The 18,022-nt window shown below is 44.4% G+C and overlaps 1 protein-coding gene and 1 long non-coding RNA gene across 12 annotated transcripts in view; one reads left to right on the forward strand and one right to left on the reverse strand.

Moving 5' to 3' along the window:
- The window catches only part of SRCIN1 (SRC kinase signaling inhibitor 1), a 318,961-nt gene that overhangs the window by 212,920 nt on the left and 88,019 nt on the right, over nucleotides 1-18,022 (forward strand). For 9 of the 11 annotated variants that reach the window (XM_081885564.1, XM_081885563.1, XM_081885565.1 and 6 more), the window contains one exon: nucleotides 2,874-2,897. The exons of the other annotated variants lie outside the window; for them this stretch is intronic. In XM_081885564.1, coding sequence (XP_081741690.1) covers nucleotides 2,874-2,897 — 24 coding nt within the window. The remainder of the gene's footprint in view (nucleotides 1-2,873; nucleotides 2,898-18,022) is intronic. 11 annotated transcript variants of the gene reach the window in all.
- LOC309355156 lies at nucleotides 5,885-8,738 on the reverse strand. Its single transcript, XR_014162442.1, has 3 exons — nucleotides 8,642-8,738; nucleotides 8,166-8,235; nucleotides 5,885-6,164 (listed from the first exon to the last, which is right to left on the reverse strand). It is a non-coding gene; the product is annotated as an uncharacterized lncRNA (long non-coding RNA).

Raw genomic sequence — 18,022 nt, forward strand, 5'->3', positions numbered from 1 at the left:
ATGTAAGCAAACTGCCATTTGACAATACATGTCTTAAAATAGCCTAGAAGCATATGCCCTTCTAGTGCCCCAGTAACTCGATTTGTTGAACCTTGGTCAGTTCTACATGCAGGAGAGTCTTTTTTCATGGATATACAAACAAGCAGCTATCCACCTGTGCTTTGAAGGGGTGCTGTCTTCAGTCATTGTTGTACAACATGATTTTTTCCCTTCTGAATAGATCACTCCATAGTTTAGGAGGGGTTTGGTGATGTGCAGGGCTGGCCTTTTCCTTTGCCTGCCGTAGAATTCCCCTGCAATCTTACCCATACATACTAGGATGACTTACTTCTGAGTGGATAACCATAGGATCACACAGTAAATCTGGTATTCTCTAGGAGACGTCAAAGTCTGCTGTTATGGTCCTAGAGCCACATACAACATGTGGGATGAACTCTTTATTTGGGCCAGTTGTCATTTATCAACCAGAAAGGTTTTGAATCTTTGTTGAATCAACCTGTTTTTGCAGGAGAGGCCACCAGAGGCTCTTGGTACCTTCCTGCCACCACCACCACTTCCTCTCTCTCTTTTACATATGTGACAATCAGTTAATCAGAAACCATCATTTGCAAAGCTCGGACTAAGGCAGAAATCTGTGCAAGCTTCCAAGTCTTACAAACTCAGAGCACTTGGGGACATTTCTGCCCTGGTTCTTGGCTTCTAGCACAAAGCCACAATAAGGCAAAACCATCACTTTTGTTCTAGGGCTTCCAGGCTATTACTATTTTCAAGTGGGATCCAATCTCATAACTAACAAATTCACATTCAGCAATGACACTTGATTGGGAAGTCTTGGACAAGAAGCCCGCTTCCCCAGAAGACCAGACTTATTGTGTTAATAACGATGGGAAAGGTAGAATCTCTCTTTGCTCCCTGTAAGCAAATCAGGACAAATGGTAAATAGCTCACCTTGCAGCTATAGAGGCACATTCTGAGACACACGTGCGCCGTGCAGACAACAGCATGTTCTCGTTTGCTCACTTGATTCTCACATTCCTCAGCACCCTTTTTTGTTTTCCCTTTTATCAAATTTTGGACTGTAAGCTCCTTTGGGGCAGAGAACTTATGGAACTCTGCAAGAGCCACGTACTTGCATGGTTGGCGACCAGATAGGAAGGAAAAGGTTTGCTTCAGTTCATGCACTAAGCTAGGGGCAAGCTGTTAGTGGCACTTGGGCATGATCCAGCTCGCAAATCAATTCTATTGTGCTTCTGAAGACCCTACCAAATTTTAGCCAAGGCATGTTAGAATGCTTGCCCACAGTTTGACTTGTAAAGAGAATGAAATCGTTAGGTACCTCCGCTTCCAGAGTTGCCCCAGTCTACTGTTGTAGAGCATAATTCTGATATCTTTCTCTCCCCCACTCTCTGGTTGTGTTTCTCATAGACCAATGTGGCATTTTCACAGTGCTCTGTGTGTGTGCTGTATTGGGGAAAATGCTGTTCTTTACCCAGAGGGTTCGTCCGCTATGATTGCTGTGTTGAATGAGGTTGCACAAATGTCACAGGCGCCTGTTGTGTCTGTGATGCCACTGGCAATCAGCAGGAGAGCTCCTTTCCCACCCAGACCCATGAGATTTGGTGATCTTGGGCACCATCCGGGCAAAGCGAAGCACTTTGAAGCCCCATTGTTTTCTGTGGGGAGTGTGCTGAGCACGTGGGGGATTTCTCCCATTGTAATTATAGAATTGTAGAGTTGGGAGGGATGCTGAGGATCATGTAGTCAAGCCACACAGGAATATGCAGCTATCCCATGGAGGAGGGGGGTCAAACCTGCAACCTTGGCGTTACCAGCACCACACTCTAACCAAGTGAATTATGGGATGCCCAAGGTGCTTGATGTTGGTTGGATTTGTTGTCGCCGCCGTAGCTTTATAATACCTTCCTCCCTGATTGATTGCGTGAGAGCTCGTGTGACAGCTGTTGGTGTGAACTGAGCCAGCCCAGAGAGTGCAAAGCAGGCATGGCCTGGGGAGAGGGTGTGTGGCCTGGGAGAGTCCCAGGGGCCAGGGAGAGAGGTCTTGCCCACCCGGTCTGAGGTTCCCAACCCTGCATTAGGTGGTGGGACAGGATCTTACGCTGTTAGCTGGGTTGAACATATGTATAGAACCAAAAGTGACACGTACTCAGCATACATTTTGTTGATTTCACTCTTAAATCTGTTTAGGCTGTGTTCTTACGGGGCAGGGGCTGACCCTGTCTTGCTACAGGGAGATGACTTTATGACCATGACGGACACAGCCCAGAACATTGGAATAGTCTGTGTGCACCTGGTGCAGACCTTCTTTGAAGAGTCTTAACTTTTGGGGCAGTGGAATCAAATTATGCAGAACGAGCAACTGCTTCTGTATCATGTTTCCTAATTTTCATAATATTTGCTTCTTTCTTTCTTTTTTTAAAAAGATGAAGCACTTTTTTTATTGGTATGAATATTGCCCCCAACCTTCCTTTAAAAGATCCTTGATGTGTGTGTGTGTGTGTGTGTGTGTGTGTGTGTGTGTGTGTAAAGGGCGGAGGAATCCACTTGCAGTGAAGTCTCACTTTGGTACCACTGCATCCCTACCTGTTTGAAAGCCTTCCTCCAGAACACCCAACCTAATTTACCTATCCATTTTAGCAAATCCATTGCTTTTTTTGGTTTTTTTTCTTTTTCTTTTCTTTTCTTTATATAAAAAAACACCATTGGGAGGGGACTTTAAACAAACCAACTTAAAAACAGCAACTCCTCACGCAGTTTAAAGTCAACTGTTTTCTCAAAACAGAAATCTTAATGGTATTTTTTTGTTCTGTTTTTTTTTGTTTTTTTTCTTTTCCTTTTTTTTGTTTGTTTGTTAGCAACCAAACTACTGGAGCTTTAAGGTCAGTACTTCCAATTTTTACCCACACCCAACGCTTTCGTTTAAAGGAAAATTGCATGCGCTTTCCCACCCTTTTCTCTGTATTTTTTTCTGTACGGTGTGCACAGGTTCGGGGAGGGGATTGGGGAGGTCTCTGCGGCTTTTGCCCTCTCTTCCTTGCACCAGATCTCCTGTTTCTATGAGCTGTTTCTCACATTAGCCTCCTCAAGCATGGAGGAGGGGGGCTCCAGGAAGTTTCTGCAGCATCTGGAAGTGTGAACTGGAATTTTAAAGGGGGTGCATGGATGTCCACAAGTGAGAAAAGGGGGAACGTTGCCCTTCCAGATTAGACATAATCTTCGCACCCTTTTTTAAAAAGAGTAGGTTCCTAGCACCTAAGCTAAGAGCCAAAATATACAGGGGCTGTTCTCTCTCTCTCTCTCTCTCTCTCTCTCTGTGTGTGTGTGTGTGTGAAAATGTAGCCTGTTCTCCATTTCAGTGTTTTCCTTTGCCTCCTGCCACCCTGGAAAAAAGCCTGCCAATACCCAGAGTAGGGTGCCCCTGAGTCCTATATTACAGAGGCCTCAATTTTGCTGGAAGGAGTCCTCTGTTTGAAGGATTATCCAGTCCAAGTCCAGTTTAAAGCTGAAGAACCATAAGAAGGGAGGCCAGCTGGCGCCTTGGAGTAGCCCCTCAATAATCACCACCTGAGCCTAGAATCGTAGAATTGTAGAGTTGGAAGGGACCACAAGGGTCATCTAGTCCAACCCCCTGCAATGCAGCTAAAGCATCATAGGCAGATGGCCACGCAACCCCTGCTTAAAAACCTCCAGCTTCCAAGTCCGATCCACTGTCCAACAGCCCTTACTGTCATAAACGTCTTCCTGATGTTTAGTCGAAATCTCCTTTCTTTGTAACTTGAAGCCATTGGTTTGAGTCCTGGGCCCTCCAGAGCAGGAGAAAACAAGCTTGCTCCATCTTCTGTGTGACAGCCCTTAAGATATTTGAAGATGGCTATCATCTCTCCTCTCAGTCTCCTCTTTTCCAGGCTAAACATACCCACCTCCTTCAACTGTTCTTCATAAGGCCTGGTTTCCAGACCCTTGATCACATTGGTTGCCCTCTGCACACGTTCCAGCAACATCCTTCTTAAACTGTGGAACCCAGAATTGGACACAGTATTCCAGGTGTGGTCTGACCAAGGCAGATTAGATTGGTACTATTACTTCCCTTGATCTGGACACTATGCTTCTGTTGATGCAGCCTAGAATAGCACTAGCCTTTTTTTGCTGCTGCATCACACTGTTGACTCATGTTAAGCTTGACATCCACCAAGACCCCTAGATCCTTTTCCACATATATTGCCAGTAAAGCCAGGTTTACCCCCATCTTATATTTGTGCATCTGATTCTTCCTGTCTAAGAGCAGAACCTTACAATTCTCCCTGAGCAGGTTACAGCAGTTTAAAATTCAGTATTAAAAACAATTAAAATCAATTGCAGTCACAGGAATTGGGTGCACCCCAAACACACACATATCTTAGGTGTCAAAGGCCAGAGCATAGACTGGGGTTTTTCCACATTCACAAAAGGCTGACTAGTGAAAGTGCCAGACATGCCTCTGTGGGGAAGATTGGGGAGAGAGGTATTGTATCCCCATTTAAATTTTATCATTTACCTCCACATTTGCATCTATAAATAGAAATTGGCACATGTGAATTCTGTGGAAATCTTTGTCTCCCCCCCTTTTTTTTTTGCAATTTGTAAGTGGCCATGCTTAAGTGGAAGGGTTGAAGAGAGGTCCCATGGAGACGGCGTATTTGCATATTTGTCTTCATGCTGCCATCAGGGCAGGACTTTAGGACAGAGGTCCATGCCCCCACTCTGCAGAATGAGCAGCAGGGCTGGCTTATTATATTTTGAAGCAATGCACATTTCCATCCGGGGATGGGGGTGGGAGGCTGAACTAATAAGACCATTAAGTGCAGAATCTAAAATTACCTTACTGCATCACTGCTCTAGATTAAAAAAAAAAATGAAAACAGCCTTGGGAGGCTGCAAGATGAGAAGGGTAAGCTTAACCTTGTTCCCCCACCAGCCATATATATATTACACACACACACACACACCCTGCCCCCAAATGCTATTCCCCCACACACACACAAAAAAGGAAAAAGAAGCTTGGGCAAGGCAATAGGATCAGAAAAGAATGTTTCGTAAGAAATGAGTTAAGCACCTCTACCCCATCCTTCTGTGAACCTCACAACATCTTGAGACAGTTTTTCACATCCTGTGCTGCCCAGACGACAAGACCCTCCTCTCAGCCTCGCTGATGTGGTCCAAAGGAAAGCAGAGCAATACGTTTGGCACCAGCTTGGCTGCAGGAGTTGCCGGAAGCAGGCACACAAGGCGCCGTCCAACCGCCTTAGGGACTCCACTCCTTCTCTGTAAGATATCTCATGAGGCATCAGAGGTTTAGGCCTGGAGTTTTCCTTCTTCCAGATGGCTCCCTTTCCAGGTGGACTAGCCGCATCTACTCCTCACTTCTACAGCATGTGCAGAAGCTGCCTTCTTGACTATTGAACCCACTATTGGCCTGTCTTCGCATGCAGGGGAAGTCCCTAACTCAGCTAGGGTTAGAGACCCATCGGCTGTCTTCACCTGGTTTAGCTGGCCAGTTGAGGCTGCTCCCAGGTATGGCTGCTGTTGCGTGCTGAGCTCTCCTAGGAGCCACAGGTGAGAGTTGAGGGCAGGACCAGTGGTGAACAAACTGCCCAGAAGGAGCATGACGTGTACACAGCCAGAGGTACTACCCCTCTCCAAACACCCCATACACCTCCCCCAAAAAGCATTCAGCATTCCCACAAAACTGTAATTCTCAAGATTCTAAGGCATGACAACCAATCACATTTCAAACCAGTTTTAAAAAAATCATAATTTATATGGCCACCATCAATATACGCAGTGTTCTACAGGGTTTTCAAAGCAAAATGTCTGATCCCTTGACGCCTTCAATTCTGCAGTTTAAATGTTGGCAGCGGAGGTGAATGGCCGGGCAATAGGGGAACGCAGTGTGAGGAAATGCAGACATGACCACTTAGGCTTCATTTCAGCAGAGGATGAAGATTAAATGCGCCGTTGCAATGTGTGGCACAGCCGCGTCCTTAATTTACGCCTAAGTTTTAACTGGCTCTGACATACAGACGGCCACGTCAGCTCAGCAGTTTCTGTCTTTCGTACAGCTAATTAGTCCCAATCAATACATCCACAAAAACATTTTCAGGAACAATCTATGTATAAGGTAAAAAATAATAATAGTTATGTGGCGCTTTAGCAAGATTGGTTTAGCAAGATCGGTTTAGGAGATTGGGCAAGGAGGGGGTCCAGGAAACAATGAAGTAGGGAATGCCAGCATCTCCCAGGAGAGGTGTCAAGACCCAGTAGGGTAGGGGGGAATGATCAAAACAGTTTAGGGATGATTCAAAACGCTCTCAGGCCTTCACTGCTTTAGTAGTTGTCTTGCAGGAAATCACTTTAAGATGCAAAATGTGGTTTGCCTCCAAGCGAGCTTTGCTCCCAGATTCCCCAGCCGCGGAAGGGGAAAAGAAGGGATCCTGCAACTCTGGTGTCAGCCTTAGATGGTTTCCTGCCTGAGGCCAAAAAAAGTCAAAATCGTGCTGTGGTCTAGATTTCCTTTCAGCTTAAAAAAATAATAAAATCCTCACGTAAAGGCAATAAATAAATAAATAAAAATGGCAGCTCTTCTGAAATACGTTGCCGGAAGCAACTGCGTCCTGTTGATGCATGGGAAGGCCAACACTGTTTTGTACACCAGGAATTCATCTTTCCTTTTTGGTGGTTTGGCAAGAAGGGATAGGAATCGTGGCCAATTCCTTAGACTCGAAGATGAGAACCTTCAGCTCAGAGTAGCAGGAGTTATTTAAAAACTGTTGTTCTTTTTTAGGGCAGTGCAGAGAGTATAGCCAGGGCAGTGGGCCCTACTCAGTTTGTGGGCTGAATGATAGGGGTGGAGATGCTCCTTTGGGTATTCCGGGGTCCTTCAGGTAATCTCTAGTAAAGACCTGCAAAACACATATACTGTATACACATTCCAGCATGGGATGACCCCGTAGAGCATAGTGTGTGTGTGTGTGTGTGTGTGTGTGTGTGTGTGTGTGTTAGGGAATTATCACAAAGTATTTGCCACCTGTACTTCCAGAATTGGTGTGCAGAAAAGCCAGATTGTGTCCTTTCTGGTAGAAAAACAAAATCTGAACTCCATAAGCTGCCCTATACCAGGTCAGATGGGGGAATCAAATTTTGGAATGTTCCATCTCCAGACAAGAGATTCTCTGCACACAGAAAATTAATATGTTCAGGAAAAGGGTTCCAGCCTAGTTTCTTCCTTAACAGGGTGGTGTGTGTGTGTGTGTGTGTGTGTGTGTGTGTGTGTGTGTTTCGAGGACCAGTACATGTGCCAGTCTCAAGTAGTGCCCCTCAGACACAGGTTTACTGCTTCAGTGAAAACATACCCAAAGTATAACACAAATCAATTTTGCATGATCTCAGTGTGATAATAGAGGAGTGAGTATTGGGGTGAACTGTGTCGTGCTTGGCATGCTCCTTTTTTTGCTTTACCCAAATCAAACTGCTTTGGTTTGGTAGAGGGTGAGCGAGTTGTCGGTATGAGAGATATAGCTCGACTCCCCAGGATTTCTTTGAGCGAAGTTCACGACACCTAAGCTAATTTACTCTGTGATTCTGTCATTGCCTGTGTGTAAGTGTGGCTCCCAGACTTCGGGCTTAGAAGACTGCAGTTCAGGAAATTATGTTCGTTGCTGTGCTGATCCCATAGTGTGATGGCTTGAGAATACTCTCGGCAAGAAAAGCTTCTCACTCAGAGATACATAGATACAGTCTTTATTTTACATATGTACAAGCAGCAAACAAATTATACGTCTGAATCTTGTGAGTCAGATTCCCGAAGTGACTTACCTTTTCCAGCAGAGGAGGCGAGGCATCCTCAGTCTCTGCCCCCTGCGCTTTAACCCTCTCCTTTCCTGAGCAGATGGAAACGGCACTGCATCGCTGTCAGTGCCAGAGCTTCCTGTACGGAGTTGAGGCTCTGCTCCAGCATCTGAGAGCCTTCCCTCCTCCTGACTCCCCCTCCTTTCTTGCCCTGGTACTTCCTGCCCCCCTTCCTCTGCTTGTCTCTCCTCCCCCCCCTGCGTTCTCCGGCAATACCATGACACATAGGAAATACCATGTAAGCCAAATACCTTATAAAATACCTGTATAATTTGATGAGTGTGCAAGCTTTCAGGTTCCACAGAATTCTTACTTGTGCCAGATTTGAGAGTTCTCGAATAAAAAATAAAATGCATTTTAACATGTGCATTTCGAGAGAAAATGCATCTAGAAACAGCCTATTTTGAGAGGAAATAACCTTAGTAATGTGCATTTTTTTAATAGAGAAAACATATTTGAAATACCTATGTGTTTAAATGCAAATTTTAGTGTAGGGTTTTTGTTTAAAAAATAAAGCTGTTCATTCTGCCCATGCTATGCTTTAAATCACCACCTAACTCCTTCATTGTAGAGATCTTGCCCGACCTGATTTGGGTTGTCATGCCATAGCACATGTAGTTTCATATATCCCGTCCCTCCCTGCTGTGCCACAGATATGTGCTTCTCTTTCCCAGCTTATTGCCTGACTGAGGCTCTGCCACACATCACACAGCTTAGCTGTCCACCCTCCCATCAGCACCGCTCCCTCAGCAACAATTGTCAGAGGAATTTCTGGTCTCTTTGTCCCGTTGCAAATTCTACCATCGATCACCCACTCCTGCTTGGTACTCAGTGGTCCTTCGGTAACCTAGCAACTGCATCCTCAGCAACAGAAGAAGGGAAGATGATGCGGGACACTAGTACTAGTAATTGTCAATTCTTGTTTTAAAAAAACAACTTACCATTTCCTTTGCATGCTAAAATAGTTGAGAGCATTATTCTTGATTATTTGCTTTTGTGTGTGCGCACGCACGCACGCACGCACGCACACACACACACATTTCAGTTGGTTTCTGAATTACCAACAGCCACTTTGGAAATCAGTGAGATCTATGTCTGCAAACCTCACATTATGCTTTCACACTTATTTTCAGAATCTTAAAAAGTTTACTTGTGAGCTGTAGCTTGTGAAAAGTGCTCTGTGTGTTCCTCAGAGGCACTGTCTTCTTTGTTGTTACACTACACATCTTAGCCCTGATATTAACAACAGGGTTGAAGGCTGAGCCCTAGTGCAGGGATGGGGAACCTATGCTGCCTATGGCTGATCAGAGCCGGAATCCAACAACATCTGGAAGGTTACAGGCTCCCCACCTCTGATTTGGTGGAACCTCAAATCTAAAACCTGAGTGAAGCCAGACCTTGTTACTCCTTGATTCAGGAAATGCGTTCTGTCCATGCCCAGAGGAACACTTCTTTATTGAAATGTGGCTGCTGTTCATTTCAATTAGGGCTTCGTAGGAGATGTTCCCAAAGGATTTCATTCCATAGTGAGTACTAGGAAAGAAGATACCTTTTGGCTTTCCACCTTAAGCACCAAACTGCTTCAGCTCTGAAGCCTTAGCAGGCCAAGGCCTCAGAGGAGACAGCAGCAGCTTCTTACCTTATGTGGGTCTCTTTTGTTTGCGTTCCTCCAGCAGGCTGGGGAGTTTGCCGAACCAGCGCTGCAAGCATCAGAGATATTTGCTCTACCAAGTCAGGCAAATGTCAGACAGGCTTAGTGCTGTAATCCTCTGCCAAAACGCAGCCAGCGCCCTGAAGGCCAGGCCTGCCAGCAGCTTTGAGAAACATCTGTGCCTTCTGTGCTGCTGTTGCTTCTGTGGTTGCTGCTGTTGCGGAATTTGCCCTCTGAGTAGTTGAATGAAAGGTTGCGTTTTGCTAAGCCTGGCAACCAGGGCATAATTCAAGCCAAGCTTCATTACCGGAACTTTTTGACGCCTCGACTTAACTTTAAAACAGCCAATCGAAACAGTGCATCTGAGCATGTGCAGGCTGTGTTTGTTCTCTGCTCTTCTGAACAGCTACAGTACACCTGAGAATGTGAGCAAGAGCTTTCAGAGGTGTGTGTGTGTGTCTTGTTTGGCGTGCTGACTTTGTGGGCTCATTCAGATTTCCTTTGGTGCCATGTTTCTAAACACAGCCCTGCACCTTAAAACTCTTTGCCCAAGCAGTCTTTTTTTGCCCTTCTCCGTGAAAACCCTGGCTCTTTACCACCGAATTGGAGCAAAAGGCAATCTGGGGTAAACCCAAATTGCCATTTGTTCTGATTCAACCTTAAAGAGCAGGTTTTCCTGGGGAAAGTGGCGAGGCAAAAAATAAAATTCTCAGACACTGAGCTTTAAAGCCTAGAAAGCACAGGGCAAAAGGCCAGTGTGGGAGAGTCCTGTCTCATCTCACTTCAACCTCTAAAGGCTGATTCACATGTGACACTTTCTCCACAAGTGTTTGTCTGTGCATAGCTTATGGAAATGATACCATCACGTGTAAAGACTACACATAAAATAGGTCCATGCAGAGTCTTCACTCATATCTTATCAGGTAGGGGTTTTGCAAGATGTGCAAAAGACATATTTGTAATAATACTAATACCAATGCTAATAATTTTATTATTTATATGCCGCTCATCTGACTGGGTTGCCCCAGCCACTCTGGGCTGCAACCAACAAAATTATTAAAAACACAGCACAACATCAACTATTTTTAAAAATTCCCTGAACAGAGCTTCCTTCAGAAAGTCAAATCGTTGTTTATCTGTTTGAAATATGATGGGAGGGTGTTTCACAGGGTGGGCGCCACTGCCGAGAAGGCTCTCTGGCCTGGTTCCCTGCAGCTTAATGTTTCGCAGTGAGGGAACTGCCAGAAGGCCTTCTTCACATGATAGACTATGCAGGGCTGTGTGTGTGTGTGTGTCCTCCCCATAGCAATGTACACCTAGTAAAGGTCAAGGTAAAGGTACCCCTGCCCGTACGGGCCAGTCGTGTCCGACTCTAGGGTTGTGCACCCATCTCACTTAAGAGGCCGGGGGCCAGCGCTGTCTGCAGACGTGGCCAGCGTGACGAAGCCGCTCTGGCGAGTCAGCACCAGCGCAGCATACGGAAACGCTGTTTACCTTCCCGCTATAAAGCGGTACCTATTTATCTACTTGCACTTAAGGGTGCTTTCGAACTGCTAGGTGGGCAGGAGCTGAGACCGAAAGACGGGAGCTCACCCCGCCGCGGGGATTCGAACCGCCGACCATGTGATCGGCAAGCCCTAGGCGCTGAGGTTTTACCCACAGCGCCACCCGCGTCCCTAGTACTGTACCTTATATGTAGAGAGAGCATAATAACAACCAAAAGGCTCTGAATGTCTACCTGGCCCAGCATTCTGCCTCCAATAGTGGACCTGGGATGCTCACAAGCAGAGCCTCACAGAGACAGCCATGCCTTGCTGCTTGCCTCCAGCATCGGTTACTCCAAGCTGGGAGACACATCCTTCTGCCACCCCACCCAAGAGTTGCAGGTAGTTTGAAAGTGAGATGAGGAGGAGTGCAGGAATCTGCCCTACACTGACACTGATTCAGACCTGGAAGCTTTCCCAGTTTTTATCGGCAGATGCTGGGGACAAAAAATGTTTGTCACTGAGCTGAGACCCTCACCTCTGGTAAACCGGATGCTTTTGTTCTGCTGTTAAAAACCCGAAAACCTGTTTAGCACAGGTGACAGTGGGACAAAGGAAATGTGTGAATAATACACAAAACCCATCATCAACCTTCAGCAACGGCTGTCTCTCTCTTCAGCTCGGCGTATTCTGATTCTGAGCATGGAGGGTGTCATTTAGCTGCCTTGCTTCAAAGCCATTAGTAGACCCACTTCTCCGTGAACAGGTCTTTTCTTTATTTTTGAAGTCATCTAAGCTACCAGAGGCTTCCACTACCTCTTATGGCAACAAATCCTCAGTAACGCAGTGTGTGGAGGAGCACTTCCTTTTGTTAGCCCTGAATCTTTTTTCCTTTTTTCTTTTAACTGGGTGACCCTGACTCTTAGTATTGTGAGAGAGGGAAACATCCATCTTTATTCACTCAGCATCCTGAGCAAAGCGAAGCCTTTATTCGTTACCCTTCAATGTGTAAAGGCATGTGTTTTGGGGCAGTTGAGTGTTTCCCACAGGTAAAGGCTGCTTCAGGCCTTCAAAAGGATGTGTGAGGGACAGGCCCGGAAAGTGGGTAAGGGGTGTGGGCACACAGATCCTGCTTCTATAACAACCCCACCAGTGCCGGATTTACGTATAAGCTAAACAAGCTATAGCTTAGGGCTCAACTCTCTCCCCACAAAAAATCAAAGAAAAAAACACACCCGGATGTACGTATCCAAAATATAAGATAAAAAACAAATAAAATAAAACCTACATACAGCAACAGTGTTTTGTGTTGTGTAGACTCCTATGATGTAAGTAATGGGCCCCGCCTGCTCGCCTGCTCCCTAAAATATCACTGGTTTGCTCATTTCTATATAAGGGTGCCTACATTCTGCATGGGCTGGTTGCGTGTCAACATGTGCAAATGGCTTTAGGTACCCATTAGGTCCATAAATTACCATATAGCATAAATTCAACACAAGAAACAGTGACAATTTATTGTAGACAAAGGACAGCTGGACATTACCTTCAGTAGCTCAGGGCCTCATCAAACCTAAATCTGGTCCTGATCCACACACATGCCAACTTTCCCCACTTCCTCTCCTGATATCAATGCATTTAGCCCAAAGTTGTGCAGGGGGATGTCGTCTTCTTTTCATAAAACCATAGAATCGTGGAATTGGAAGTGACCCCCGAGGGTCATCGAGTCCAACCCCCTTGCATCACAAGGATCGCAGCTAAAGCATGCATGACAGATGGCCACCCAACAGGTGCTTTAAAACCTCCAATAAAGGAAAAGTCCTAACCTCCAGAAGGAGTCTGTAATCTCCGTCCATCAGGAGGCCAGATTGCACAAGGTTCCTGGTCGTAGGGAAGATTCTTAACTGTGCTGAGCTACACATTTAACCCTAGCATATGCGTTTTTTGTTTTGTTTTTTATAATATTTTTTTATTAATTTTCAACACAAATGTACAATGATATCCAATTTTAACAAATTAATCCTTTTTTTTTTACTTCCCTCGGTTGCTCTGACAATCATCCATATTGAAGCATATGCATTTTTGTACACAATTCTTGACTGGAGAACTGCATTTCAAAATTGGGAAAAGTGCAAATTTAAAAAGATGTCTTTACACATTGCTTTGGAAAGTGTGAATCAAGGTGGTGTTCTAAGAATGTTTGTGTGTGTGTGTGTGTATTCATAACTGTATAGATAAACCAAATGTCTGAAACCCCCACAGAAAAGGTTCTGAACAAATTGACCTCAAATATTTCTCTGCAAGGTCGAAGTGGGAAACCTCCCCATTGTCTCTTTCCTCACAAATCCTGTCTTAAGGGCACATTCAAGATATGAACAGGGTGTGAGCCTGTGACCTGTGACCTAGATTCAGGAATTAAGTAGTTATAATAACAAAAGAGTGGCCAAAACCCAGATGCAATCAGGTAACTTGCCAGACAGGAGATAAACAAAGCACTCAGATTTCTGTTGTAGACCGCCTTTTCTGTGATGTAAGTATGATGTATCTGGGGGGTGGTCTTGGGTTACACCCCTTTCTGTGATGTATGTATGATGTTTTTTGGGGTGGTCTTGGACTCCAGGGCAGGCAATTTAAAATGTCAATGCAGTCATACCTCATGTTACGTTTGCTTCATGTTACGTTTTTTCAGGTTGCGTCCCACGGTGACCCGGAAGTACCGGAAAGGGTTACTTCTGGGTTTCGCCACTCGCGCATGCACAGAAGTGCTAAATCACACTTTGCGCATACACTCAAGGGCCAAATTGCGCCGTGCACCTGCACAGATATGGCGCTTCAGGTTGCGGGCTTTTCATGTTGTGAACAAGCCTCCAGAATGGATCCCATTCTCAACCAGAGGTACCACTGTTTAAGGGCTTGCACACATGGCTTGGGATCCTCCTCCTCTCTCCTGTGTGTGGGGGAGCACCCTGTTGCAACAGTTAATAAAGATCAGGCTTACTAGCTGCTTTGCTTCTCAATATTCTCTGGTTGGTCTCTGTTATTTTCTCCTACCGATAGAGAACCTACAAAAGGACTCTATATGGGCTCTTGGGTACTCCATAAGGGAAAAGGAGCAGGTTTTTTTTACTTTTCTCAGTGGATAAATATCAATGATTTTTTTTTAAAAATGGATTTCTTTAATTTAAATCTGATTTTTAAAATAAAATGCTTTTGGAGGAAAAATCTTCCTAAATATAGTTTTCTATTTAAGTTACATTATAGTCCAAAGGGTATTCATCAGGAAATAAGGATTTGTTTTAAGTTTTTCGTGTGTGCTAAAACTCAGTCTAAGTTTTTTGTTTTTTTTAATTTAAATCGCTTAACCACATCAGTTTACAAACATGGATACATATGCTATAATGTTATTGTTTTAGTTAAAAAAATTGTTTAAATTGTTTTTAAGGAAATGATTATTTTTCTCCTTCAGCAGAAAAGTTGTCCAAATATAAACAATAATTTCATAATTACCTATCTTTGTACTTCTAATAGTATAATCAAATCAGTAATTTTTGATATAACTGTAAGAACTACTCTGAAAATTTATTATTCCAAAAATGAAACCTTCATCTGGTTGTAAATATTACCAGCAAATATTATTTTATTATTATATTATAAATACCAGTAAATATTACCAGAGTCTTTCTGTAAAAAGAGAGAGAGAGAGATTTAAATCAAGTCTTACTGACTAGTGATTTAATTCTAGTCTTACTGCCTAGTGATTTAAATCATGATTTAAATCGATTTGATATGTCAAATCCACCCTGGTGCGAATTAATTAGAACTGCACTGCCCTGAAATGCAAACGGAATCGAATTTATCCCATCCCTAGCTAAAGGTGCTGTGTTGGATCTTTTATTGTTTGGCATGCTTAAAATGGTGCACTCCAGGTGTTTTTGCTAGACTCCAACTCCCATCATTCCTGACCAATGGCCATGCTGGGGATGATGGGGACTAGAGTTCAACGTGTCTCAGTTTTACATTGTTGTACTGGGCTTGCAATGCTGGACTGATCAAGCCTTTTTAGACTGTTGTTTTAGTTTTGTTTTTTTTTCATCCTTGAAGAGTTGGTGTTACCTGTATATTCACATTTTCACATTGTGCACAAGCAGCCTTTGGTAAGAGAGCTTTGGATCTGGAAGGCGGTGGGGAAATGCTGGCAATAGATAAGAAATAAAACCTGAATCAAAATACGTCTGTGCAGCTCCTAGCACATGGCAGCTGATTTAATCAGCAGAAATAGCTGAGGCCCATGCTCTGGGTGGAAAACTTAAGAATGCCTTTTGCTCATCGCCTTCTCTTGCATTCCGTGGGTGAGTTGCATCCAGACACACACCCTTCTCTTAAACCCGCCCACCCTGCTTTTCACCCCACACGCATCAGCCAAGGGGGTACATCTTTCCCACTAATCCGATTTTAACAGTAATCTTGTTAATGCTGAGATCGGGATTAATTCTAGGTTAATCGGGATAATCCTGACAAAATGGTGAGCGTTGTAAGCATACGACGGATTAATTGTTACCCTAAGCGACACGCGGGTTTAAAAGAATACTGAAATTCATCAGGGAGGCCTAAAACGGGTGAGAAAGGGAATAAGGCCAGGAGTTAGAGGTCAAGGATAGGACGAGGCAGCGATTTTATTTCTGCTGGACCAGAATCATACCGTATACCAGAGCCTGTCAAGGGTAGAAGTCTTCCTGAATTAAAACTAGCACCCATCTGCTTCTCTAAGCATGACTGCTTGTAGTAGTAGTAGTAGGCAGGATTAAACATTTGCCTTCCTTTGCAGCGTGTGGATTGGCCTATTTACTCGAGACATCTGAAATTCTAATGGTCTGGTATTGTATCAGCTGATCCATGGAGGTAGTCTGGAAGGTCCAACTCAGGGTCTTTGCTCAAGTCAGCTCTAGTGCCACAGACGGGAATGGCAATTCCCCCTCGCACCATTTCACATGGCGCTTGGATTCATTGGGAGACTTCCCCGTGGATGAGCACCAATGAAAGAAGAAGGAACAGGGGAAGGTCATTCCCAGTGTATAGATGTTTCTGCCTCCCATTCTTCTATCTATCAGAGCAGTAAAAATCTGCTACCGGAAGCAGCCACTTCATTTTGACTCATGGTAGAGCGTTCCCCTATTGACACCGAGAAAGGATTTTTAGGCCTCGGAACCAATGAGAGTCCAATATCCCCTGCTCCAAAATTTGAAGCAGACAGTGTTCATGGCTTAACCATTAGATACTGTAGGCTCCGTGTCTACAGAACTCCCAAGAGCCTACAAAAATGGGCCTATTGCTACTACTAATAAAATCAAAGCAAATTATTATTTGATTTAGTGGTTTACCCATATCTTTACTCACCAACGTGCAGGTATAATATGCCTTAAGTATATGCAAATCAAACTTTCACATTGCAGCAGTTTTTGTTAGCAAAAACACAAATTAGATATTCAGATTTCATTTTTATTTATTTATTTTGCAGAGCACATTATCAGCTGAGACTAGTGCAAGAGGAGATAGTCACGCAACATTATTCTCGTGTGCCTAGATCTATGTCTATGGGGCCTATAAAATGTAAATACTTATCTTCAGATCAGTCAGAGTGTGTGCGCACTGGAATTATAACCTGGGATGTTTAGAACGTCCACTTGTAAATGCATTGGCTTTCCCATCATCACACACTTAGTCACCAAGATGAAGTCGATATGATGGCTGCACATTAGGTTCTCGTTTGGAATCAGATTGATCTCCCTTGAGCTCCTAAGCCGCATCCAGCAGTGTGTCTCTTGCAGCAGTTCCAGCCTCTGCCTTTGTCAGGCAATCAGCCCCACGCTGGCCGTCCCTGCCCCTGCTCCCAGTTCCAGACTTAGGTAATTTCCAGCTGACCTGCTATTATTGAGCTTCCGTCCTGATTTGTTTGCACAAAGTCTGCACGGAGGTTAGGTGACCTCGGCTATTTATTGAGCATTCATTCTGATTTGTTTTGCTTTGATTTCTACAACGTTGCACCAAGGAGGTGTTGCCCCATGTCTCCCTGTTCTTATCACAAGCAATAAATAAACAACAAACAAACCAATCCAGTTTGGGTGTGGAAATGGGTTCGATGCAGAAGGGATTGTGCATCCTGAATGTGAAAATACCTGAAATACCTGAAAATAGTGACATTGTACCCTTATGCCAACGTTCCCTTTGCATTCACCCCCCCCCCCCTTCACACTCCTACCAAACACGTGCCCTATGGTAGGAAACATAAACGTTTGTATTTAATCTGGAAAAAGAGATGACAATGTTCATATTCCCCATAGTTATCTGCAAAGGAGGTGGGCTCTTCTACATTAGTCATTTATTGTGGAAAGGGGTACATCAGGGTTCCGTTTTGTCCCTTGTGGTTTTTGACATTTGCTTGGAACTGCTGGGAGATATGATCTTCAGGCTTGGGCTAGATTGCCATTTTAGCTTGTGCATGACACACAGCTCTTCCTCTCTTTCCCATTTACTAATCCTAGCGAGGCACCGGAAACCCTGAGCAGGTGTCTGGGGGTGGTTTTGGAACAGACAAGGGCAAACAAATGGCAGCTTAATAATAATAATAATAATAATAATAATAATAATAATAATAATAATAATTTTTATTTAATCTAGAAAAGATGTAGGTACTCTGGGTTAGGAAGTCGACTGATCTGGATAGAGATTTGCAACCAGTTTTGAATGAGGCTGCACTCCCCCTCAAGGCTGCAGCTTTGGGATTTTCCCAGGCTCAGCACATGTCTATGGAGAAGGAGCAGATGCCATTGGTGGCTGGGAATGCTTTTTACCAGCTTAGGCTGGTTCACCAGCTGTGACCCTGTCTAGAGAAAGCAGAGCTTGCCTCAGTTTACACCCACGTGCCTCGCTTACATCTAGACGAGACTGTTATTGCATTCTGCTCTGCGTGGGACTGAAGATGGTTCTGAAA

This window comes from Podarcis melisellensis (genome assembly GCF_964234715.1).
Source record: "Podarcis melisellensis genome assembly, chromosome: 13".
NCBI lineage: Eukaryota > Metazoa > Chordata > Lepidosauria > Squamata > Lacertidae > Podarcis > Podarcis melisellensis.